The sequence below is a fragment of the Cololabis saira genome, chromosome 14 (assembly GCF_033807715.1).
Source record: "Cololabis saira isolate AMF1-May2022 chromosome 14, fColSai1.1, whole genome shotgun sequence".
NCBI lineage: Eukaryota > Metazoa > Chordata > Actinopteri > Beloniformes > Belonidae > Cololabis > Cololabis saira.
This window is the reverse complement of record NC_084600.1, coordinates 26,309,978-26,336,037: the sequence shown is the minus strand read 5'-3', so window position 1 is coordinate 26,336,037 and position 26,060 is coordinate 26,309,978. Positions and strand designations below refer to the sequence as shown.

The window sequence follows — 26,060 nt, the reverse complement described above, 5'->3', positions numbered from 1 at the left end:
GCTGCAGGGTGGGAGACTGGAGCTGGATCTGCTGATGTCGTGTTGGATGCTGTGCACGTGTGGCGGTGTTTAACAATAAAGGGTTCTGCACAAAACTCTGTGTCCTCTCTATCCTGTCGGTCGGGCCCCCGTAGCACTCGCTGTGCTACAACCCCCCTTTAATTTAGTTTTTTTTAATCATAGTACAACCCCAATTCTAAAACATTTGAGATGCTCTTTAAAATATTAACAAAATAGAATGCGATGAATACAATGCCTGCACTCCTTTTTTCCCCAGGAGAACATAGACAACATATCAGTTGTTAAACCTGAGACATTTTGCCATTTCATAGAAAATATTAGCTCAAATTAAATTGGATGGCGGCTACACATCTGTAAACAGTTGGAACAGGGTGATGTTTATTGTTGTGTAGCATCTCTTCTAACAGCTGTCTGTAAATGTCTGGTAAGTGAGGAGACCAGCCGCTGGAGTTTTAGGAGAGGACCGTTGTCCCGTTCCTGTCTGAAGCAGTATTCTAGCCACCCAACAGTCCTTGATCTGCATTACGAGATTTCTGGTGTCGTGATGCTCCAGATCTTTTGTTGGTTTTGACTGCAGACAGACCAGTTCAGGACCTGGACATGACTCCTGAGAAGCCATATTGTTGGGATGGATGCAATATTCGGTACAACATTGTCTTGCTCAAATATACAAGGCCTTCCTTGAATTTCTGGAAGCTATTGTCAGTAGACAGAAGGAGGAGAGTCCATGGCCTCTGCCTTTAACATTTGCCCATTTTGGCATAAGTATTTATGTATTGATGCAGTTCTTTGGAAGCAGAGAGCAGATAAGTATCAGTTAAGCATCTGACAAGCAGAGATTTTGTTTGTCTTTTAAAAAGTTGCAAGTAGCTTCCTTTGCTCTCCTGCTTAGAAAGTGCACGCGAAAGCAATAAACTATCACTGCTTGTTATTTATTTAGGGCAACAAACAAAAGAAAGTACTCAACAGTCTTAGCTTAACGTTGTTGAGTGCATTGGAAACATCCACACAAATCTCCAATACATATCTATTAAATCTTAAATACAAATCACCAACCCCATACACAAACCATATATACAGTCCTCTTTCTTGCTGTCCATAGAATAATCTAGAGTTCCAGTACAACAAAGCAGTTGAGTCTTTTGACTTACCATTAAATCCCTAAATCACTTTTTGAGTTAAAAATTTGACAACTAGACTTAAAAGGCTAAAAATGATATGGTGTCTGGTGGTGCCGTGTACTGTAATGCTCTTTCAAGAAGTGGTGTTTTATTCGTCCTTAAACTGTACGTCAGTATAACCGACTTACACAGTCTGGTGGTGTTCATCCCTGTTTTTTGGATAAATAAATATGTATGGGAACTTCACGTCCTAAAGGTATGAACAAAAACAAAATTAAATGACACATCTGGAGAAGTAAAAAACTCACAGTGCATTGTTTCATTGAGGATAGTTTGGTTGTCAGCATCATAATATACATGTATATAGTGGCTGATAATGACCCCAATTGATCAATCAACCGGCAGGCTAAGCATGGGAGATACTAAAACTGTCCGACGCGCACATTAATATAATAATCACTGTCCAAACAATAAGCTCGAGTTTAAAAAGGGGTTTACTATTTCAGTGCATCAATTATCACAATACAGTTCAATACTTGTAATAAATATGTGCAAAATAGCTTAAAGAATGAGCAATCAATGAGTGTCAGTTGATATCAAGATACAAAATGCGTAGTGCGTGGTGCGGTCAACAAAGTATGCTCTCTCCCAGCTCACCCCACCTCCATAAGCCAGCCAGCCTGCCGACGGGAGCGGAAGAGAAGCCTTATTTGTAGACGCCCAAAGACCACCCACAGAGACACTCCTACAACAAGGAGCCACTGAGGTGCCTTCATCCATTAAACCCATTACCCAATCCAGTGCTAAATACAAATGCATTCGGCTCCTACATTCCGGCCCCTAATTAAGCCTGGGCATTAATTACACATACATAACTATGTAGGAGCTCGATTAACCTTAAAGTTACAATCATTCAAAAAATCAATACAAATTAATAATAATCAATGGACTCTTCATTCTTCATCCTCTCCTCTCCATCTGCAAAAAATCAAAATAAAGAGAGGGGGTTTAAAGAGCTCCAGAGCTCCAAGCAAAAAGGGATCATAGAGCATGAGCTCTCCAAGCCAGACCTCAAAAGGCCCAAAGCAATCGACTCCAGCTCGAGTGAACGGAGGCTCGTCAGGTGAAACCCTGTCAAGAGGGAGATCTGCCATCCGTTGATGTCCTGGTACTGCATGCAGTCTACGACAGATAACACACTTAGACAGAGCCTTCCTAATAGCAACGCTGGCGCCTGGGATCCAATATCTCTGACGTAGTACCGACAGCATGTGGTTACGTCCACCATGCCCTGTCACCTGATGAATATGACGCAGAAGGAGGTCGGAAACGTGAAAGTCCCTGGCCAAGATAGCTGGATGTTTTGCCTCCTCTGGCATGGCTGCTCTCCCAAGCCTGCCACCAACCCTTAGAATACCACCCTCAAGAATAGGATTGAGCCGGTACAAATGACTGGTTTTCTTCACGCCTTCTCCTTTCCGCAAGCCAGTCATTTCTTCAGGAAACCTCTTCTCTTGGCAAAAGCCAATGATGGCAGTTTCTGCGGTGTCAAGCTCTTCAACCGAAAGGTAACGCTTCGCAGCTTGAGCTCTGACAGTCTGCATCTCCTCTTGCAGCTTCTCTTCCTCCAGACCAGACAAGACAAGAAGCCTCCGCTTCTGAGCCAGCTCCAACAACAGCCTCTTAATCCTGAGCAACCAACCAACCATCTTTCTCAGGCGGAACCAAGACGAGAAGTGACTAATGAACTGCATGACCACATCTGCCTGCTCATTGGCCTGAATCACGTTCACAGACACCGTTTTAACTTCAAGATCTTCCCTCGACAGCCCGAGGTGCTCATCCTGAATGCATTCAGGAAAGTCTGCCTTCGTCTGCTGCTCCCACAGCTGGTCAAGTCTTGCAACTGAAATCCGATTGACTGTTACATCATGACTCATGCAAGCGGTGTTGTGAGTGCAGTCACCTCGAAGAGGACCATTCACCGTCCAACCCAACATGGTTCGAATGGCATAAGGACCACAACCCACACTCCTGACCACCTCCCATGGCTCTAGAGCCCTTGGAACATTGGTTCCAATAAGAAGATCTACCCCTGAGTCGATCGCTGTTATGTTGATGTGTTCAAGGTGCGGCCAATTCCGCAGATCTTCCTGCCTAGGGCTGTTGCCTTGGTGGACAGGCATGCAATTCTGCGTGAACAGTTCAGGTAGCTCACAGAAACAATCTGTGTCCAGCCCAGCTACCTCCAAGTCCCTCACAATGTGACTGCTCACGACCTTCTCCTGACCCATTGTCCTTAGGAGAATGTCAGACCTTCTTCCTGAGAGGTTCAGTCGGTTCATAAGCCCTTCTGTGCAAAATGAAGCCGAGCTCCCAGGATCAAGAAAAGCATATGTGACCACTGTAGCATGACCCTTTTTGGACTTCACCCGAACGGGAAGTATGGCAAGAGTGCAGTCACTCTCTCCGGCCCCAGTAAGACCACTGGACTGCACCTTGACCAAAGCACTTCCATCTGCTGTTCCCGTTTGCCCTTTGGCAGACCCTTCCCTGTCTTTGGAGTAAATGTGCAACATAGTAGGGTGTTTCAAGCTGCACACCCTGCACACCAGGCGCTTGCGGCAATCTTTGCTTCTGTGCCCAATGCACATACAGCCAAAGCACACCCCTTTCTCTTTTAAGAAGGACATCTTATCACTGTGTGACCTCTTTGCCAATAGAGAGCACATGTCCAGGGTATGTCCAGCTCCACAAAGCAAGCAAACTCCAACAGGTGGACTGTTCTCCTTCTTTATGGTGTCATTACTACCGTTGACTGAAGCAACAGTGGTCGCAAAGCTACTTCCCTTGGGCTTAGAAAAGGACTGAGGTTTAGTGGGCCTCGCTTCCTTTCTCGATACTGCAGTGGAAGAATCCTGTAAGTCCCCAAAGAGTGGATCGCTGGCGATCTTCACCTGCCTTTCAATAAACGTAACTATGTCACGAAAGGAGGCTCTGCGGTGGTTCTTCTCCTGCAAACTGCAGGCAGCATCTCTCCACTTGTCCCTGAGCTTATATGGCAGCTTTTTAATGACAGCCTGCATATTAGCAGGGACATCCAGCTCGTGTGTGGACTCAAACTCTTCAAGAGTGTTGCAGCAGGATCGCAACAAGAAGCTGTAAGACTGAAGAGCAGCGACGTCCTCTGACTTAATCGCTGGCCACAAGAAGACCTTGTCCATATACGCAGACGTGATCTTCAGTGGGTCGCCAAAGTGCTGTTGCAGTAAGGACTTGGCTTTAGCATAGCCACTTTCTGCGGACATGTGCTGACAGCTTCGAACCATGTCTCTGGGCTGCCCCTTAGTATACTGCTCAAGATAATAGAGACAATCTTTGGCGCTGCGAGTCTTCTCTTCGATGCTGTGTTCGAAAGCTCTGATGAAGGTTTGATACTCCAAGGGATCACCATGAAAGACCTGAATGTCGCGCCTAGGAAGAAAGAATAATGACTGTTGTTCAGCCAGCAAAGAGGTGATCTGGTTTTGCCTCTCCAAGACAGAAATCAGCTGACCATGATCAGAACCTCCCTGCTCTACAGGAGCGTGCTGGTCTGACTGAGCTGACTGCAGCTGCTGCAACTGAGGATGATCTTCATAGGCTACACTTTGTAGCACCTCAAGTCTGGGCCTCTGGTGCAGATGGTCTGAAGCAGATTGAAACAGCAGCCCCACATTCTTCTTAGACTGAGGGTCAAGAAAAGATGGACGTGGCTGCTTAGGCCGAGCATCCACAAGATGTGAACGTGACTGTGGTAAACCTGTTGAGGCAGGCTGAGATGACTGCCTCACTGACACAGGGAAAAAGGTCTCAGCATCAGCATCCAGCGCACGAGGAACCTTTTGTGTCCTCTTATCAAGGTAGGAATTCATCCCATCTGCCCCGCTAGATACAGACACTCGCGAGGTGCTCGAGACCTTCAAGTAGCTTATTTTAGCTGCTGATGCTGCTATCTCCATATCCAGGTCCAACTTCTCTTTCTTCTTCTTAAGCATTACTTCTTCTTCTTCAAGAGCATGTTTCTCCTTTAGCAGATGCTGACGAGCTAGTAATGCTGCCATTTCTGCTTCTGCAATAACACGTGCAGATACAGTAGATGAGGTAATGGACCTACACCTACTTCCTGCAGTGCTCCTTTTCTTTGATGACTCAACTGCAACATTAGAAATACTGTCATCTGGGTTAACGTCGTCAAAAGCAACAGAGGTTCCCACCTCAGGAATCTGTTCTGAAACACAAACATCAATATCATTATTCACAGCAAGTATTTCAACCAGAGGTATGTGTGACTGAGATGAGGCAGAGATAACATCCTCATGTAACTGCAGTGCACCTTGCATTTGGCTATTTACTTCTGAGAGCCATGTGTTTGCATTTTCAATGAAAGCAACTTTGTTTTTGTGCACTTTTGCAAACCAAGCATTTTGTCTTTCACGTTCCTCTGTATGGAGCAATGAAATGACAGAATCATGAAGTTGCCTTGCTTCATCATACAGTGCAGACACAGTGTGAAGATGGAGTGTAACAGACTGAGCATTATCAACATTATTCATAAGCCCATTAAGTTCTTTTAAAAGTGCTTCAATCTTGTTAACCTTAGATTTTCTTTCTTTTTGAAGATATTCAATTTTGTTTGCCAATGCTTTGGCAGTGAGCATCGATTGTCTTTTCTGCTCATTTGTATCAACATTAGAAGCAGGCCTTGAACTTGAACTCATTTTGCATTAAAAGGTTTAAAGTCAAATACAAAATCCAAACAAAGCCAAATGGGGCAGAAAATTCTGGAGACCAACAAAAAAAAACATTCACACCCAAGTCAAAAAACAGCATACACAGCCAGAGTAAGGTGTGCGTGTGTGTGCGTGTGTGTGCGTGTGTGTGCGTGTGTGTGCGTTTCTCAAAGCTATTGTTCCCACCTAAACTGCCTAACCAAAATCTAGACTATCAATGCAACCCTATGTCTTCAACATGAAACGATGGGTATTTATGTGCCTAAATATCTCACTTGTGAGACGGCACTCCCGGGCCGACCCAACCAGAGCCTTTTAAATGCGGGCCGAACCCGTACATGCACAGAAAATAACAAACCAATAGCCTATAACCGGAGCCATAGGCTAAAGCAGCTTGTCCTAACGGGGAACAATAGCGTACATGCGCCTTTATGCGTATTGAATGTGTGTATGCGCCCGCGCGCATAATCAATGTGTGTATTTGTGTGAATGGCTTGCGTGCCACAGCTGTGTTTCGGCTATGTGTGCTTTGCAACGTACAGGTTATGAATTAATCAAATGAGAGGACGTGTGAATGCGAGAGTGAATGAATGAATCAAAAGGAGAGGACGTGTGAATGACAGTGAATGAATGAATGAAACCTTAATGCCGCTGACGCGCGCGCCCGCGCGCGTTCGTTTCTTGGTTTGAAGCGCTGCAAACAAACAGGAATAGGACGCCAACTCGAACTTTCCGTGGATCAACGCTTCAAGTACACTTTTGTTGACTATATAGTGGCTGATAATGACCCCAATTGATCAATCAACCGGCAGGCTAAGCATGGGAGATACTAAAACTGTCCGACGCGCACATTAATATAATAATCACTGTCCAAACAATAAGCTCAAGTTTAAAAAGGGGTTTACTATTTCAGTGCATCAATTATCACAATACAGTTCAATACTTGTAATAAATATGTGCAAAATAGCTTAAAGAATGAGCAATCAATGAGTGTCAGTTGATATCAAGATACAAAATGCGTAGTGCGTGGTGCGGTCAACAAAGTATGCTCTCTCCCAGCTCACCCCACCTCCATAAGCCAGCCAGCCTGCCGACGGGAGCGGAAGAGAAGCCTTATTTGTAGACGCCCAAAGACCACCCACAGAGACACTCCTACAACAAGGAGCCACTGAGGTGCCTTCATCCATTAAACCCATTACCCAATCCAGTGCTAAATACAAATGCATTCGGCTCCTACAATGTATTTATGTGGTTTATATAAGTGTACTGATGAATTTATTAATACAATATTCCTACGCCTTCATCTTACCCCATCCATCCATGTGGCAGGTTTTACATGAGCGGTCCACCAAGGTGCTGGAGCAGATCCAGCTGAAGAAGAATGGGCTGCAGCAGCAGTATGAGCAGCTCTCGTCAGACAAAGAACACTTCCTTCTGCAGAACCAACAGATGGCAAACCAGCTGAAGGTACACAGCTGTCCTCTGAGACAGAGCTTCTAGAGCTGCATACTGACCTGCAGTCCCACCCTCTGAACACCTCAGTGTCTGTTGTCTACACCTGTTCATATAGTCGTCTCTGTAGTACACCAACTAACCATGTATCAGTCATATTGACATAAAACTCTTAGTTATCCCATTAACAGATAGTTAATACTAATATATTTTGTCTTTTGTACCTTTGACAATATATCTGTGTCTCGCTTCCGGCTTAGCTTTACATGGGGTGAGACGTAATTAGCGGAGCTCCTGCAGAGTTAATTTTAATTCAGCATTTATTGGCACTTTTTGTATCACTCCCACGGCTTTGGTTTTAACCAACCTATTTTCAACGCGGTTACTTCGACGACTTACCACGGAAATGCCTCCAAAGTCCGTCAAAGCGGGGAATAACCCTCCAGCTAACCCGCGGCCTGCTGCTCATGCCGTCTCCTCGCCCCGCGGTGATTCCCCTCCTCCGGAGAGCACCTGCGCTGCGCAGGTTCCAGCTGCGGAGTTCAGCCGGCTTAAAACCGAACTTCTCTCCGCTCTTCGCAATGATGTTGCGGCTGTATTTAGGTCAGAGCTTCAGCAAGCACTGAACGAGAATTTAACGTCCATTAAGTCCGAGCTGCTTTCCCTTAAAGCTGATCTTTCTGGCAGTATTTCCTCCATGAAGGCGGACGTCGCGGGTCTCGCAGCCACGGTCGCTGGGATCGAGCTCTCGCTCTCAAGCTGCTCAGATGACATCGTTGCTCTCCAGAAAAAAGTTGATCACTTGTCGAAAGAATATGTGAGGCTGGAGGACAGATGCGAGGATTTGGAGTCAAGGTCCCGTCGGCAGAACCTACGGATTATTGGCGTCCCGGAGGAGGACCCTGACTCTTCATCTGCAGCCGGCGTTTCCAGGCTCCTGGCGGAAGCCTTCTCCCTCGACGCAGAGCCGGTGGTGGACAGAGCCCACCGCACCCTCATGCCGAGACCGAAGACCGGGGAGCGGCCCCGCGCAATAGTGGCAAGGCTCCATTATTACACCGACTGCGCTGACATCCTGAGAAAGGCGAGAGAGCGGCAGCGGATAAAAGTCCGGGGTATGAGCATCTCCGTGTTCCCGGATCACACAGCCAAGACAGCGCGGGCGCGCGCTGCCTTTAATGACGTGCGCCGTCAGCTGCGGGAGATTGAAGGAGTCCGGTATGGATTGCTGTATCCAGCCCGGCTGCGTGTAACCCATGATGGCCAGCAGCGTGACTTCACGTCGCCAGATGAAGCCCTGGCATTCATCAGGAAAATAAAAAAAGTGACTACCAGCTAATTTTCTGGGACGATTTATCCAGCTTGCTGTCCATGCGGGACTCTGGCCCGGGGTGAGTGACTGAGTCAATTCAGAAAATGGGACTTTATGTCGTAATTTTTTTTATTTTTATTTTCTTTTAACTTTTTAATTTTTTTTTTTTTTTTTTTTTTTTTTATTTATTTATTAATTTTTTTTTTTTTTTTTTTTTCTCTTCTAACTATCAATGGGAACAACACCGTTTAAAATTGAAGGCCTAATCATTTCTCTGGTATGATGCCTTGATTAGAAAATATGCACACACCCCTGTCTTTGCTTAAATTGTGTGCATGTGTGTGCGTGTCTGTGTGGGTGTGCGAGTGCATATATGTATATATCATTGTTCTATAGGCCAAAGATCTCCTTAATTTTAATTAACGTTTGTTGTTACCCTGACAAGACAGCGATCGTCAGAATGGCTCAGATTGTTGGTTTCATATGCCTCATATTTTATTTTATTCATTTTTTTTAAGGTTTTAACTCTGCAGGAGCTCATTTTGTTTTCGTTTTTGTATCTAGCTTTACAGTCGAAAGCATCTCCTTTCGAGAATGGCTTCCTTTGAAGCCAGCACGGCTGTTTCCATCGTTTGGGGATGGGATCATCTAATGTGCGTTGGGTGGGTGGGCGGGGGTTATGGGATGTTGGCTTTTTGTCTCTGTAGGTATGTATATACTCCTGAGTTTTGTTTGTTTTGGTTTTCCCTTTTACCTTTTTTCCTTATATCTCCTCTGGTGGTGGGTGAGTCGGTCTTATTTTCTCTCAGAGAATGCCTATGAGCGATCGTAATCTGCACAGGCCTGATACTGGATCAAACATTACATTCACTAGCTGGAATGTTAAAGGTGTGAATAATCCAATTAAGCGATCAAAGATTTTTTCACATTTGAAACGCTTGGACACTGACATAGCTTTCCTTCAGGAAACTCATTTGCGAAATAAAGATCATTTCAGACTCAAACGAGCTTGGGTGGGTGATATTTTTCATTCAAATTTTGATTCTAGGTCTAGAGGAGTAGCAATTTTGATCAACAAAAGAGTCAATTTCTCCGTCTCCAGGACAATATCTGATAAGAATGGTAGATATCTTATTGTTGCGGGCACTCTATACTGTAACCCTGTATTGTTGGTGAATATATATGCCCCTAATTTTGATGACCCCAATTTTACGGATAGGCTGTTTGGCAACCTCCCTTTCTTAAATACGCATATTACAATACTGGGCGGTGATCTGAATTGTGTTATTAATCCTTCTTTGGACCGTTCGAATCCTCGTACTTTGACTCAATCCTCTATGTCAAAATCTATTACCGATTTTACAGTCAAGAACGGGCTTGTTGATCCGTGGAGGTTCTCACATCCTGGAGATAAGGAATTCTCTTTTTTTTCTCAAGTACATCAGTCATATTCACGTATTGACTATTTTTTTGTTGATGGCTCTCTTCTCCCCAAAGTTACTTCTGTCGTATACCACCCAATTGTTATTTCGGATCACGCCCCTCTAACTTTGAATATAACATGGTCTGAGCGCCCCCGTTTTTCTTCTCCCTGGAGGTTTAATCCATTGCTTTTATCCGACGATGCATTTAATGTTTCTATATCTGCTTCAATAGATGATTTCATTGCATTAAACAAAACAGACTCTACCAGTTTTTCGCTAGTATGGGAATCACTCAAAGCATATTTGCGAGGACAGATTATCTCTTATTCAGCATACGCCAGTACAATCCGCAGGGCTAAATTACAGGAGCTCACATCTAAAATTCAGGACACAGACAGACTAAACTCAGTCAACCCAAGTCCGAGTTTACTGAAACAACGGCTTGATTTGCAGTCAAAATTCGATCTTATAGCGACAGCCGACTCTGAACGGCTCCTATTACGCGCTCATGCCAACTATTATGAACACGGCGATAAACCAAGCAGGTTATTGGCTCACCAATTAAAAAGGCAAGCAACGTCGAGACTGATTCCCAGCATTAGAGATTCTAATGGCACACTTACCTCCGATCCAATCGCCATCAACACAATTTTTAAGTCATACTACTCCTCTCTCTATGAGTCAGAATCTCCACTTGACACAGCAGAAATGACCTCCTTTCTTGATAATATCACTGTCCCTACTATTAATTTGGATGTGGCTAATGGCCTCGATGCTCCTTTCAGCTTGCAAGAAATTGCTGCCGCCATTGAAGCTACGCAAAGCAACAAGGCCCCTGGTCCCGATGGGTTCGGAGATGAGTTTTTCAAAAAATTCAAAGACAAATTAGCCCCCCTTTTACTTTCAATGTATAATGAGTCCCTTGATCATGGCTCATTGCCTCCCTCTTTAATGCAGGCGTCCATTGCCCTCCTTTTGAAGAAGGACAAGGACCCTGAATCATGCACTTCTTACAGGCCCTTGTCTTTACTGAATGTGGATGTCAAAATTTTAGCCAAAGCACTAGCAATTCGTCTTGATAAGATCCTTCCTAGCATCATATCTGAGGAGCAGAATGGTTTCATCAAGGGACGCCAGCTCTTTTATAATGTTCGTACACTTCTTAATGTGATTCTCTCTAAAGATTCTTCTCCACTCCCTGAAGTTGTTATCGCAATTGATGCTGAAAAGGCGTTTGATCGTGTCGAATTTAACTATCTTTTTGCAACACTTCATAAATTCGGATTTGGACACAGGTTTATATCGTGGATTAGACTTCTTTACACTTCCCCTCAGGCCAGCATTCACACCAATGACAACTACTCCACTTATTTTACATTATCACGTGGCACGAGACAGGGCTGCCCTCTCTCCCCTTTGCTATTCGCTCTATCCGTCGAACCACTTTCAATTGCTCTAAGAACTCTTCCTCTATTTCGCGGAGTCTCTAGGTCCAATGTGGAACTCAAATTGTCACTTTATGCAGACGACCTCCTTTTATATGTATCTGACCCTTTAACCAGCATTGCACCAATATTATCTCTGTTGAAGAATTATGGATCCTTCTCCGGCTATAAGGTCAATCTTAACAAGTGTGAATGCTTCCCCATAAACTCCTCTGCTTTACAACTCAAACAATCTGATATCCCCTTTAAACTCAGCCCGTCGGGCTTTAGATACTTAGGGATTAATGTGACCCGCACTCTGCCCTCTCTTTTCACCGCTAATTTTTCCTCACTGGTAACTCAAGTGAAGGCGGACTTACAGAGGTGGAACTCCCTACCACTGTCGCTGATAGGAAGAATTAACACAGTGAAAATGACTGTATTGCCTAAATTTCTTTTTTTGTTCCAATGCACTCCTTTATTTCTACCAAAATCTTTTTTTAAATCACTTGACCAAATTGTTTCCAACTTTTTATGGGCCGGTAAGACACCCAGAGTGAGGTATTCGCTTCTCCAAAAATTTAAATTTAATGGGGGTCTAGCACTACCAAACTTTATGCTTTACTATTGGTCAGCGCATATTCACAAACTAATTTATTGGCTTCAGTCTCCTGAGTTATTATGGTGCAGATTGGAGGCTCAGTCACTCTCTTCATCCTCTGCAACGGCCCTACTCTCCTCCTCTTTACCATTGAATCCCTCTAAGTTTACAAATAACCCTGTGGTGCTTTCCTCCCTTAAGATTTGGTCACAGTTTAGGTGCCACTTTAAATTTGCTTCTCCATCCATCTATACACCTGTTACTAAGAATCATCTGTTCCCTCCATCACTAATAGACACCACTTTTATGATTTGGTACAACCGGGGCATTAAGCACTTCAGGGATCTATATAAGGATGGTATCTTTTCCACATTCTCAGATCTGAGGTCAAAGTTCAATTTGCCTGCCTCCCATTTGTTTCGCTACTTCCAGCTTCGACACTGCGCCTCTGCTTTGTTTCCATGCTTCCCTTCCCTTCCTGCGAACCAACCGTGGGATGATCTTCTAACTATGAAACTCAGTCAAAAGTCTCTGATATCTAAGATATATGCACTGTGTATGACATTTGATGATCATTCTGTAGATAAAGCTCGGGAGGGTTGGGGACGAGAGTTGGGCCTTGACTTCACAGGGGAGCTGTGGGATAAAGCTATCCGTAGCATACGATCTAGCACGCCTTGCGCTAGACTAGAACTTATTCAATTTAAGGTGCTGCATAGAGCCCACCTATCAAAATCCCGATTATCGGAAATATATCCGAATGTTGCAGACTTTTGCGACAGATGCCAGGGTTCTCCCTGCAATTTAAGTCATATGTTTTTCTCCTGTCCTAGGTTACAGAAATTTTGGAGTGATTATTCTGTGATCATGTCTAAAGTTCTGGGTAAAAAAGTTGTTATGGCCCCTCTCTTAGCAATATTCGGACTCTCTGTTGACTCCTCACATATCAGCCACACACAGTCAGAAGTATTGGCTTTCACATCCCTTTTAGCAAGACGTCGTATCTTACTTTTATGGAAATCCCCCAGGTCCCCGTCTATTTCTATTTGGCTTAGTGATGTTATGTTTTTTCTTAAATTGGAGAAGGTGAGATACTCGGTAAAAGGCAACTCAGCTAAATTCATTCGCAAATGGCAATCGTTCATAGACCACTTTACCGCGTTGAAGACTCTACCCACCGACTGACCCCCCCCCTCCCTTAATTTTCTTTTCATCTCCTTATTATGTTTTTTTTTTATGTTTTATTTATTTCCAATTTCATTTCTTGCTCATCTGTTTATTTATTTTTTAACGCTACAGAGACTCTGTTCCTTTGTTAGGTTTTGTGTGTTTAAAAAAAAAAAGGAGACAATGTATAATGCGTCTGTTTGACTACACGTTTCCATGTTTTAAGTGTATGTTGTTTCTTATAAAAAGATCAATAAAAAAAAAAAAAAAAAAAAAAAAAAATATATATATATATATCTGTGTCTCTCTGTTCTTCATCCTCACCTTCTTTTCGCCCTTTTCCTGCTCTACCTGACTGGTCTTCAGCAGGATTAGGTTTTCTTCCCTCTTAAAGGGGAGTTGTTACCTGCAATTGTTTAATTAATAATTTCTTGGGGGTCATTTTGGGAAAGTGCCTAGAGACAACTTGTATTGTAATAGATGCTACATAGATTGAATGAAATACATTTCTGATCAAGTTCTGTATGGGAAAAACAATTTCATCATGATATACATTCAAGTATACATTTGAGACCTGCAACACATGCCACAAAAAGACAGGAAAGCTTTTGACACTTTGTAATGTTTCCATTGCTTCTCAGAGCACTGAAGTTTGTCTTTGGTTGATGAAATCCATGATGAAGAGTTTCAGATTTTAATTTGTTTCATTCTTCCTGAGAACATGTCTGAAAGTGTACAACTGTATACAGTATGTACTTTATTTATATAGCCCTTTACAGCCACATCTAGGTGAGCCAAAGTGCTTTACAGAATAAAACATACAGAAATACAACATACAATAAGACAGAGCAAAAAATAAATATAATAAAAGAAAAAGATTAAAAAGTGTCACCACACTACTGAGTATTAAAAGCCATTCTAAATAAATAGGTTTTAAGCCTTGATTTCAAAAGGCCCAGGTCAGAGATAGTGCGTAAGTTGCAGGGGAGCTTTTTCCAGAGCCCGGAGGCGGCAATTGAAAAGGCTCAGTCACCCCAGCGCTTGAACTTTGACCTGGGCACTTTCAACAGGATCTCAACGCCCTGCTCACGCACCGTTAAAAGCTCTGATAAATAGGGTGGGGCAAGGCCGTTGAGGGCTTTAAAAACAAACATCAAAAGTTTAAAATCAATTCTAAAATGCACAGGAAGCCAATGGAGTGAATAGAGGACCGGAGTAATGTTACCATTCATTGCCATGTTTCCATGGTGATGTTCCATCCCAAATCCCTCAGAGTCCAAAGAAGTCTCCTCTGCACAAGTTAACATGCGCATCTTTCTCTACAGTAAAGTTTAAAGTGTCATTAGTGAATGTCAATTGTAGTGTTGACAGAGGTTTCCATGGTAAGCCTTGTTCATGTGGTTCTATCAGCTGTTGATGAGTGACGGACTTGTTGTATTTTCTGTTACACACTGAAACGCTAGATCCCTGGAATGTTGTGTCTTAAGTCACAAATGCATCGACTATTTTTTGTTATTGTTTTTTTTACACCAGTCTCAGACAGGACTTCTCTTACTTTTAACCATCACTAAGTTAATGTATCCAACATCTCCTACCTTTCGAGCAGATAAATGAAGAGGAGGTTAGTCACATGCTCCAGGATGTCACTAAACAAACAAAGATGAGGGAAGCCATCCAGGAGAAGCTCCACCTGATCGAGGATCAGAAAGCTGATGTGGAGGTTCAAAGCGAGACTCTGAAAGCTCATATAGTAGCTCTCGAGAAAGGTTGGGCATCTTTTTAGGTCTAAATGTTCTTCTGTGATGTCAGTGTGTTGGAGTCAAAATTATAGTTAATAACATCATTACGTCTTTCTTCTTTCTGACACTAAATTGTACCATACCAACTTTTTTGTTGAATGTAAAAATGGAATAATTTCATTTTTCACATCCTCACAACTTTTTCTTATTTGAGGTTGATCTGTTAATCAGCATCATTTACAAGCTTAAAGCAGAAAACTCTGCTTATTTCTTTGACACTGGAACATATATTTTTTAATCATTCCTGAGTGGTCAACACATTCTTTGTGGTCACACAGCACAGATTTATTTCATGCATTACTTGTATTTACAGCAGCTCATTGTTATAAAAGAGCATTTGTCTCTAAAATCAACAGATCTTCCGTCTTGATTCAAAATATCTTCCTCTTTTTCCCTCTGTAGAACTTGAATCTTCTCAGAAGCAAGTGGAAGCTGATAAAAAAGCCCAAGAAGAGCTGATTCGTGAGAGGGATGTCTTAAATAAGGTAAATTGTAAAGGTCAAATTATTTCAGAGATCGCTTCATAACATGTACGATCAGAAATCTCAGTGTTGTAGGGAAGGCACGAACAGTTAAATCCTGGATTGATGCTGGCAGCTATCAAGGGCAAATGAATTAATTTGTGTTCCTGTGTCTGTGCCAGTAGAATATGACTTCATTAAGGTTTTCTGTGTGAACAGAACATGATCAAAGCTGTCCAGTCAGCTGAGAACCGGGGGAAGCTCCTGGAACAGGACAAGAAGACTCTTGAGCACGAGATCAGCAGCTATCGGCAGGAGGGCCAAAAGCAGCGCGAGATTATCCAGCAGCTGGAGAAAGAAAGAGACCGCCACATTAACGAGACCAGCGGCCTCATGCAGAAGGTCATGCAGTGCCAGTGATGAATTGTGGTGCTAGAACAGTATCAGTATGACTGAGGGAAACTGTCGTACACTCCACAGGTCCAACAGAAGATGAACGATGCTGAAGCCAAAGAGATTGAGTTATTTAGCAGGAAAAAGGAAGTCACTGAGGCGGAGTACAAGCTCAAACAGCAGGAGATCCTGCTGGAGTCTGTTATATCTGAGAGAAACCTGCGCAGCAAAAACCTCCTCCAGGCTACGGTAAGGTCCACTTTTATCTGGTACTTCAGCAAGGCAAGTTTATTTGTACAGCAAAGGTCATACGCAAAACTTAAAAGTGCAACTCAAAGTGCTTCAAAAACGCCATGAAGATTGAAGAAAGCAGAAAATATTCAATTATTGAATGAACCTCAGCAGGCAGACTATTGCCATGAAGCAAAAGGAGCTCACATGTTCCATAAAATAATCTAAAAGTGACATAAATTGAATGGAAAGGTGTTCCAATTTCAAACATTAAAAATCAAAGTGTTTTTATTTGGATCAAATGTCATCTGCATGTGGAGCTGGTTCCAGCAGAGGGCAGCATCCTGGTTGCTCTCAACTCTGGTACCAGCAGCTGACCAATCCCTGCACATCTACATACCATCCAGGTTCATGTCCAGCAAAGTCTGATATAACCTGAACCTGATACATCTTTATAGACTAGAATAGGGGTCTTCTTTCCTGGTCCTTGGTAGCCACTGTCCTGCATGTTTTAGATGTTTCCCGCCATCAACACACCTAAATATGAATGACTGTGTCATTAACAGACTCGTGTAGACTTTGATGGCAAGCCTATAATGACCATTCATTTCCTGAGGTGGCAGACCAGCCTGTTTTAGCCTTCTCAGGAAACTTTATTGAGCTCGCTTTACCAGGCTAGAGGAGTTCACTGACCATGTCAAATCATCAGGTCGATGATCAATCCACAATAAAGTCTTTTGGTTTTAGTGGAGTTTAAGGTGTGGCCTGTCAATCCATGTCAATCGTCTATAGAGCGAACCTCACCCGGTGGTGTTGGAGAATAAGTGTCTGAATACTTGCTAAATATGTTTTGAGCAGAAATATCATCAAATATGCAAAGAATTATTAGATTTTTTAGGCATGTTGACGCTGCCATGTTTAAGGGCTGGAATGCCGATAGGAAACCATAACGGAGGAAATAACTCAGTCACAAACATCCACTTCGTTTGACTGGCATATGCCGCTGCTCTCACACCTGGAGCCGGCAAGCCTGAGTCATTTATTGACAATCAGTAATCAAGAAGACCTGTGTGACTCCACCCACTTCCGGTTAGTGTGGTCAATACAAGAACATAAACAAAAACATCCAACAAGGCATTAATGGTCTGAGTGACTTTTTCACATGTTCTTAGCCTTTTCTGATCACTTTTGTCTTCCCTTCATTCCAATTGCACTCTTTCTGCTTCAGGAAGAAATAGTAGATATGAAGACAAGGAAGAAGAGCATGAACAACGAGGTAACTCTGCTAAAAGACGAGATCGTCAGGAAAAAGCCGGCCCTGGCTAGAGGTCAGCAGGAGCACAAGAGCTTAGAAAAGTACAACAAAGCCTTGAAGGTGAATATACATGACTGCATACTAGTTGAAACATTCCGGCAGAGTTTAAAGGTTTTAGCTTGAAAAAAAACATTCATCAAGCCTAATTCCAAAAAGGTTGGGATGCTGTATAAAATGTGAATGAAAACAGATTAAAATCATACAACAGTTTTTTTCACAACAGAACATTGAGAACATGCTGAAAGTGAGACAGTTGGTAATTTCATGAAAAATCTCAATTCATCCTGAGTATGTTGGAAGCCACCTGTTGTAGAAAGTTTGGACATGAGCAGGAAAGGCTGGACAAGTAAGTGATGGAAGCCAATGTGTGGACTCAGGAACACTTCCAGAAATTTGTGTCTAAGAACACAAATGTCATCCACAAATGCAGGTTAAAGTTCCGTCATCAACGAGGAAGACATCTGAGAACAAGATCCAGAAACATGATGGAACCAATGTCCTCTTGACTCAGAAGGAGACCATCCAGCTTGTTTTAAGCACTCGGTTCAAAATCCTGCATGTCTGATAGTACCGAGGTGCATTCGTGTCTATGGAATGGGCATCTGGAAAGTAAACTTTAATGTTGAAAGAATTATAAACATTTTAGTGCATCATGTGTCTTTTTCAAGGAAGGCCTTGTGTGTCTGAGCAAGACAATACTGCACTGTAGAAGAATCCAGTTGGTGAACGTTCTGGACTACAGACAAACATCTGTAGTTCAGAACTATCCCCAACTGGAAACATCTGGAGCATCACAAAGGAATACTACAACAAAGAAGATCCAAGACTGCTGACCAGCTCCAGGCCTATATCAGACCAGAATGGGACAACATTCCTCTCCTAAAGCTCCATCAACTGGTCTTCTTGGTTCCAGATGTTTCTGGACTGTTGTTGAAAGAAGAAGAGATGCTACACAATGATAAACGACATCCTGAAACTCCTTTTTTGAGATGTGTTGCTGCCATCAGATTGAAAATGGGGGTTTCTTTATTTCTCAAGACGGATTATCTCTCCAGTGAAAACATGTGAATAAAGAAACACTCATGTTTATTTTAATCCTTTTTATTCTCCAGTCACTATGCTCTTGTTGTGCAAGTTTGATATTTTAATAGGGAAATCAGGGTCTGTAAAACATTTACTGATACACCTGACACCATCTGTGTGTGGCCATGTGGAACAGGGAGAACTACAGTCTAGGAAGCTGCAGCTGGAAGAAGCCAAGCAGCATGTTGATAGTCAAAGAGCAGAACAACAAAAGCTGCAGAAGGTGATATCTGACACCGAGGCTGAGCAGGACCAACACAAGAAGCAGCTGGAGCAGGCAAAGGAGTAGAACATACACAGACTGAGGTAGGTGACACCAGAGATACGTGTCTGATTAATGCTGTTCTGTGAAGGTGATGAGAGAGCGCAACAACCTCAGTAGGCAGCTGCTGCACCGTAATGATGAACGTGCATTGCTGTACGAGAAGATCAGGATCCACCAGTCCATCCTGAACAAGGGGGATTTCCACTACAAACAGAAACTGGAGGACATCCACTTGCTCAAACTGGAGGTCACGAGGCTCCAGTGTAAAAAGAAGATCTTGGACAAGAGTCTACCCAACATTGAAGAGCTCAGGTAACTAAACATCAGGATGAGCAGAAGAATCGAGGAGGAGGGGAAGGGTGTGATGAGGTAAAGACCCGCAAAGAGCACTATATAGATTAGATGAGATGAGTCAAAGATACGGGGAGCAAGAGAGGGAGATGCAGAGTAATTAGAGTTATCTTGCTTAGATTTGAGCTTGCAAAAGGAGCAGGAAACGATTTACTCTTACAAACCAGCCCTTCTTTATTGAAAAACATCACTCCGTTAAAATCTTGATTCCAGTGGCCCAGGTGATGTTGGATTGTCTTCATCTTAAGATGAGAAGCTGTTTATTGTTCTTGTTAACCCTTTCCTGTCTTTCCATTTTCCTGATTAAAAGAATGGGAAAGTTTAGACGTGACATTAATGTGAGATGCTGTTGTGCAGGCAGGAGCTGTTCCAGCTCAGAGAGAGAAGCAGGAACAGTGTCCCGGAGGAGACCATCAACATCCACAGATGGAGGCAGCTGGAGGTGAGACCTTCTTTCAGGAACACTGCCTGTGGGGCTCACTACGTCCGACATTTCTCGTGTTCATAAGTTACTATCCACCCTCTTAATCTTTATGTGTAAAACCATAAAATAAATCTTCCCATAGTAGTTGGTCTTAGTCTTAGTATTTGACAACTTCAGGTGAACAACATATAACTAAAAACAAAATAAACAAAAATGACTTTCAGTAGCAGAAACCTTCAGTCGATGTTTCCTGGTTGACTTCATCAGTGCATCTCATGGTTCTGGAGGAATTCTGGTGCATTTTTCTTTTCAATGTTACTTCAGGTCATTGAGGTTTCTGGATATTCACTTCTTCACTTCTGAAACTCCCACCACAACATCTTGACCAGGTTTAGGTCTCGACATTCACCAGGCCATTCCAAAACCTTCATTCTTATATTTCTCATCACTCTGATGTAGATTTGCTGCTGTGTTTGGGATCATTTCCTGGCACATTGCCCAGTTTTAGCCAAACATGATCTGTTAGACAAATAGCCTTTTTTTTATTTGGTCCTCGGGACCCACTTCCCTGCAAGTTTTAGATCAGGGGTGCCCAAAGTCAGTCCTCGAGGGGTGCAGTTTTTGCACGCTTTTGATATTGCCTTTCATCAATACAATTAAAGGTCGTCATCAGCTCATCATTGAGGTTTGCACAAGTCTGTTAATGACACAGTCATTTGTATCATGATGTGTTTGAAGGAGGGAACCATCTAAAAACAGCCAACCCTAGACCTTGAGTCTCACAGTCCTGCATGTTTTAGATCAGTGTTTCCCAATCCTTGTCCTCTTTCATACATATGACTAAAAGCTCAGAGTCTCATAATAAAAATATCTGCTTATATATATATATATATATATATATATATATATATATATATATATATATATATATATATATATACACTTGATTCTAATTAACGGTCCTTATTAGCTCGTCATCAAGGTCATCATGGTCTGTACAACGCTGTTGAATGCACAGCTACTTGTATCACAGTGTGCTGAAGCAGGGTAGCATCTAAAACATGCAGGAGAGTAGATCTTGAGGACCCATGGTTGAAGGCCACTGTCTTAATTCATGAACTGATCTGTTCATGATCAGTTCATTTAGGGCTGATGATCAGAAGAACCTTGGTCCAACTTACCCTCTTGAATCCCATGAAAGCAGTGAGGGGGTGCTTAGTATTACCTACAATAGTGTGTCCAAACCCTGGTCCTCAAAGGCTGCTGTCCTGCATGTTTTACATGTTTCCTTGCTTTAATGCACCTGATTCAACTTAACATCATCATCACCTACTTGTTACCAGGGTCTGCACAACTCTGTCAATGACAGCCACCTGTATCAGGGTCTGATTAAACAGGAGAACATCTACAATGTAGATGTTTTCCTGCTTCAACACGCAGTGATACAATTAGATCTCTATAGTGAAAATGTTTTATACCTGACTGTTTCCTTTAGGGCACTAATCCCAGTAAATACGACCTGATCCAGAAGATTCACGTTTTACAGAGGCGACTGATCTCCAAGACCAAGGAGCTGGAAAAACAGGAGCTCTCGTTGCAGGTAAGGATTTGAAGTTTTCTTTTCAGCCTGTGCACTCTCCACGGATTCATTATTAAGTCCTTATTATCAACCTTTGTCTTTTTGAGTCTGTTGCAATCTCAGATGTCATTCTGCCTGCATCTGGCGCAGGTCACAGCTGTTGGGGGGGGTTCTGCCAGGTCCCTACATGTGTCTTTTGTCGGTAGCTGCCTGCTTTCATGAGTGCTTTGCACCACTCGTAGTCTGTTGAGGGTCTTCCAGGTTGGCTGGGAGGTCGTGCCAGCAGTTCAGTCGGGGTGATTCCTCTCTCCATCCAGTCATGGGTTTGTGTGTTGAGCTGGTTCCATTCATCTTTCCAGATGTTGATCCTTGCTGTTTCTTTGGTTGTCTTGAAAGGTGGGACTGTATGTAGGAAACTGGTTCTGGATTTCAGTCGGGGTGGGGGTGCTGTATGTCCATGCAGGGGGTGCCTGGTTTCGGACTCCTGTGCTCTTTGCTCGGCTTGCGTGATGATGGATCGTCTGAAGTAGGGGGGGCAATGCCAGCTAAGGCATATAGGCACAGGACTGACGTTGTCTTTAGGCATCCTGTGATGATGCGGCAGGTACGTTGAGGGCTGTGTCCACCAGTTTGGTGTGGCGGGTGCGGCTCCAGCGGCTCAGCTTGAGCAGCATATTCATCTGTGGAGAAGCACAGCACAGTTGGTTGATGCATCACTTTGAGTTTACCAGTTTGCGCAAGATGTTGTTGCGATTGTTGACCTTGGCTTTGGTGTTCTGAAGATGGGTTTTGAAAGAGAATGTCCTGTCAAGGGTGATTTAGAGGTACACTGGGTGGTTGGAGAGTTTGTGGCCATCCCATGAGATGCTCAGTTCTTGTCCTGTGTTTGTTTGTTTGTTTTATTACGATCCCCATTAGCTTTTGCAAAAAGCAGCAGCTATTCTTCCTGGGGTCTTCATACACTCATAAGTGACAATACAGTGTACACACAATACAAACCAAACAGAAGAAATACTAATTCACAAATATATACAAAAACACAAAAATTCACACATACAAAACATATAAACAAGAAAACATACAAGACAAGCTCCTACATTGAATCATCACGAATACTTTTGTTTACATTGCAAAGATGCCATGACCCAACAATATGAGTTAAATATTTAATTATTTAATTAATTAATTAAAATTTTGTGTCTCGACTTTTAAGATGGAAACTGCATAGTTGGGTTTTTAATGGATTGGGTTTCAGTGTTGTCTGTGGCGCTTCAGCGTCATCATCTAGGTAGATTGATCAGGTAAGTATACAGATATTGGCCTTCTGGTGGTAGTAATATAAGATAAAATCAGATTGTACCAATCAGCGTTTCCCTTTGAACCTTTGTGACATCTGCAGAATGAAGCAGCAGCGTAAATAACACTGAAACAGACATGAATGATTTCTCCTGGTGACGTCAGGGTCAGATGTGCTCTGCTGCCTTTTCCTCCCTAAACATCACAACCATTATGTTTGTATGAGTTTTGGAGAATTCTCTTTCTTGCTCATCTTTGAATATTTTATCTTCTCTAATATGCTCACCAAGGAGAAGGACAAGCTGTACATGGAGCTGAAACAGACTCTGGCCCGCCGGCCAGGTCCAGAGGCAGCTAAGCAGCTGCAGAAGTGTCAGTGGACATTGAGAGACAGAAGCAAGAAGCTTAAGGTTATCATGTCTTCCACAAACATGCTGTTCTACATGTTCCCTGACTGTCTGACTTTTGTCTACATTAGATTGTGGCTTCTACTGTGACAATCCTGCCAGAGGACAGATGTGAATCCCTGGGAATTTACAGGTTTTATGCATGATGATACCAAAAAATGTCACCTGATCTTCATCTCAGTCACAATAACAAACACAAATGTTCATAACACTGGGAATATATAACATTATTTTACTGAAAACACTTACTAAACCATGGGGAATCCCACCCTATGTCTTGGATCAAGGGTATCCAAAGTTGGTCCTTGAGAACCAGAATCCTGCAGGTCTTAGATGTTCCCCTTGTTCAACACAGCCTTATAGAAATGATTGTGTTATCAATAGATTTGTGCAGACCTTGTTGATGTGTAGATGAGGACCATTAATTAGACTCAAATGTATTGATGCAACACATGCTAAAACATGCAGGACAGGGACCGACTTTGGACACCCCTGTCTTAGATGTTTCCCTGCATCGACACGCCTGATTCTAATTCATGATCATTATCAGCTTGACATCAAGGTCAGTTAATAACACAGTCGTCTGTGTAATTTTGTGCTGAAGCAGGGAAACATCTAAAACATGCTGATGGAGGCACTTACTGTTTTTACCTCCAGTACTGTGAATGTTTGATGGGCGTGTTCAATAAAGACAGAAACTGAAACGGTTTGTGTGTTATCAATAAAAGAACATTGTGCTTTTCTGTTATTGTTACTTAGATGAAGATCAGATCACTCTTTCCCCCCCTGTGTATTAATGATGAAAACCAGTAAATTCCGAAGGGTTTATGTTCGTTCTTGCCTTTGTGACTGTGTATACACAAGACTTTATCTCTAGTTAGACCTGAGGGCTGTTTCACAGAAGTAGAGTTAAGAAATCCAGGATAAGAGATACATGCCGGCTTGACATAGCACCATCAGTTCATCCTGGCTTCACGTGTTTCACAAAGGCAAAACCAGGCCCAGGAGGTGCAGCTTTGTCAAGCCAGGTAAATGTGCGTCCACAGATTTCTTCAAAAGACCATAAGATCAATCACAGATTCACTGATTCTACAACGGATAAATTGTGAGCGCTGTACTTCTCATCAAATGAGCAAAATCTTTTGATGGAGGCTTATGAAGAAATGAAGCACATACTAAAGAAAGGAAACACTGCTGCTATTATAAAGGGAATGGCAAACAATAGCGGATTGCCTGAATGCGTAAATGTCCTAAAATACACATTATCTAGTCACTACTCTTAATGGAAAATGTTATAATCATATCATTCAAGGATTTGCCCAACATTTGCTCAGATGAAAAACTTTAAACTTATAAATGAACAGAGGAAGTCTATAATGTAATGTGTGAATCTGACAGCAGATTAATTCAGGTTACTCTGGACCCTTGATATCAAATCAAACTTTATTTATAAAGCACCTTTCATAGATAAAATGCAACACAAAGTGCTTTACATAAAACAAACATAAAACGTATTAATGCCCTGCCCCCCTTTCCCCTCCCCGCACACACACAGACAGACACAAGCACACCACAATTCACCCAAGTTACACACACACAGACAGACACGCAAACACACGGTGTAGACATGACTGAGCACAGAGGATCCAGGTGAGGAAATGGAAACAGGGAGCCGTCCACGCCAGGAGGTCTCATAGCCCGCAGCTACAAGGGTTTCCTCCACAGAGACCGTCCCGGCCCAGACAGATAGAGGAGTCCACACCACAGCGGTGAAGCCGTGGTGCAGAGCTCCACAACCATCCAGGCCAGAACGACCCCCAGGACGACGCCCTGCAGGCCAGAGTCACTCCCAGCATGGAGGCTCCCCATGAGGAAACACTGGAGATAAAAGCTACAAGAAAGCAGGATAAGATACACTAAAAGAGTTTAAAAAGTATAACATAACATAAAATCCTAAAAGTATGTCTAGAAAGCAAGACATTAAAAACTAAAAGAATAAGACAATAGAATGTATAAAATAGACCATAAATAACTACTAAAACATTTAGAAATAACATTGAGATAAAACAAAATAAAATATGATAAAATAGGATAAACTAAAGATTAATATAAATAAAATAATAAACATATATACAATAAAAATAGGGGTGAGCATAAAAAATGTAAAAGAGTTAAATGAGTCAGTTAAAAGCCTGATTAAAGAGATGGGTCTTGAGCCTCTTTTTAAAAACATCAACAGTCTCTGCGGCCCTCAGGTTCTCCGGGAGGCTGTTTCACAATCGGGGACCATAAAAACTGAATGCCGCCTCCCCATGTGTCCTGGTTCTGACTCTTGGTATGGTTAAAAGGCACCGGAGGACCTCAGGGTCCGCGAGGGTCGATAGGGTAAAAGTAGTGCAGACAAATAAGAAGGCCCAAGACCATTAAGACACTTAAAAACTAGTAAAAGAACCTTAAAATCGATCCTGAAGCGCACGGGAAGCCAATGCAGCGATTTTAAAACGGGGGTAATGTGCTCCCGCCCTCTGGTCCTCGTCCGCACGTGTGCGGCTGAATTCTGTAATAGTTGTAGGTTATAGGAGCAGGGCGTTACAATAATCTAAACGACATGAGATAAAAACATGCATTAGCACCTCCGTACTAGCCTGAGAGAGAAATGGGCGGACTCTGACTATGTTCTTAAGATGGTAAAAACCTATCTTTGTTATGTTTTTAATATGTGGAATAAAAGTGAGCTCAGAGTCAAATAGCTAGCTCAGGATAGCTCAGTGGGCATCAGTGTCTCGCATTTTCTGTTTACAGGCGTTGACAGCAGAGCTGAGGAGGCTTGAATCACAAATGGACCAGTACAAAAGTGAAAATGAGAGACTCGACAATGACCTGGCAGACATTAAGAAGAAGTATCTGTGGAACAAGAAGCTCGTCAGGTAAGGTTCATCTGTGTTTCCAGTGTTGATGTTGCTGGACATTTATGATTGAAGGAACATGTACTTTTTATAGACATAGTAATGGTTATATTTCTTCTGATCAGGCTCTATGTGTTTCATAAGTGAGCAGAGAACCAGAACTAAAGTGGAGAAGATTGGAACGCTGCCCCCACTGGCCAGCAGACCACAGTTAACCGGGGGAGGATTCAGGATCCATTGGCCGGTCGGACAGTAA

General features: G+C 42.7%; 1 protein-coding gene across 1 annotated transcript in view; it reads left to right on the top strand.

Moving 5' to 3' along the window:
• Positions 1-26,060, top strand: part of LOC133459889 (cilia- and flagella-associated protein 58-like) — a 30,306-nt gene extending 4,246 nt beyond the window's left edge. Inside the window, exons 6-18 of the mRNA XM_061740247.1 lie at positions 7,244-7,381; positions 14,901-15,060; positions 15,496-15,578; positions 15,774-15,956; positions 16,035-16,196; positions 17,407-17,553; positions 18,713-18,853; positions 18,930-19,153; positions 19,550-19,634; positions 21,112-21,216; positions 22,782-22,901; positions 25,701-25,825; positions 25,949-26,060. Coding sequence (XP_061596231.1) covers positions 7,244-7,381; positions 14,901-15,060; positions 15,496-15,578; positions 15,774-15,956; positions 16,035-16,196; positions 17,407-17,553; positions 18,713-18,853; positions 18,930-19,153; positions 19,550-19,634; positions 21,112-21,216; positions 22,782-22,901; positions 25,701-25,825; positions 25,949-26,060 — 1,785 coding nt within the window. The remainder of the gene's footprint in view (positions 1-7,243; positions 7,382-14,900; positions 15,061-15,495; positions 15,579-15,773; positions 15,957-16,034; positions 16,197-17,406; positions 17,554-18,712; positions 18,854-18,929; positions 19,154-19,549; positions 19,635-21,111; positions 21,217-22,781; positions 22,902-25,700; positions 25,826-25,948) is intronic.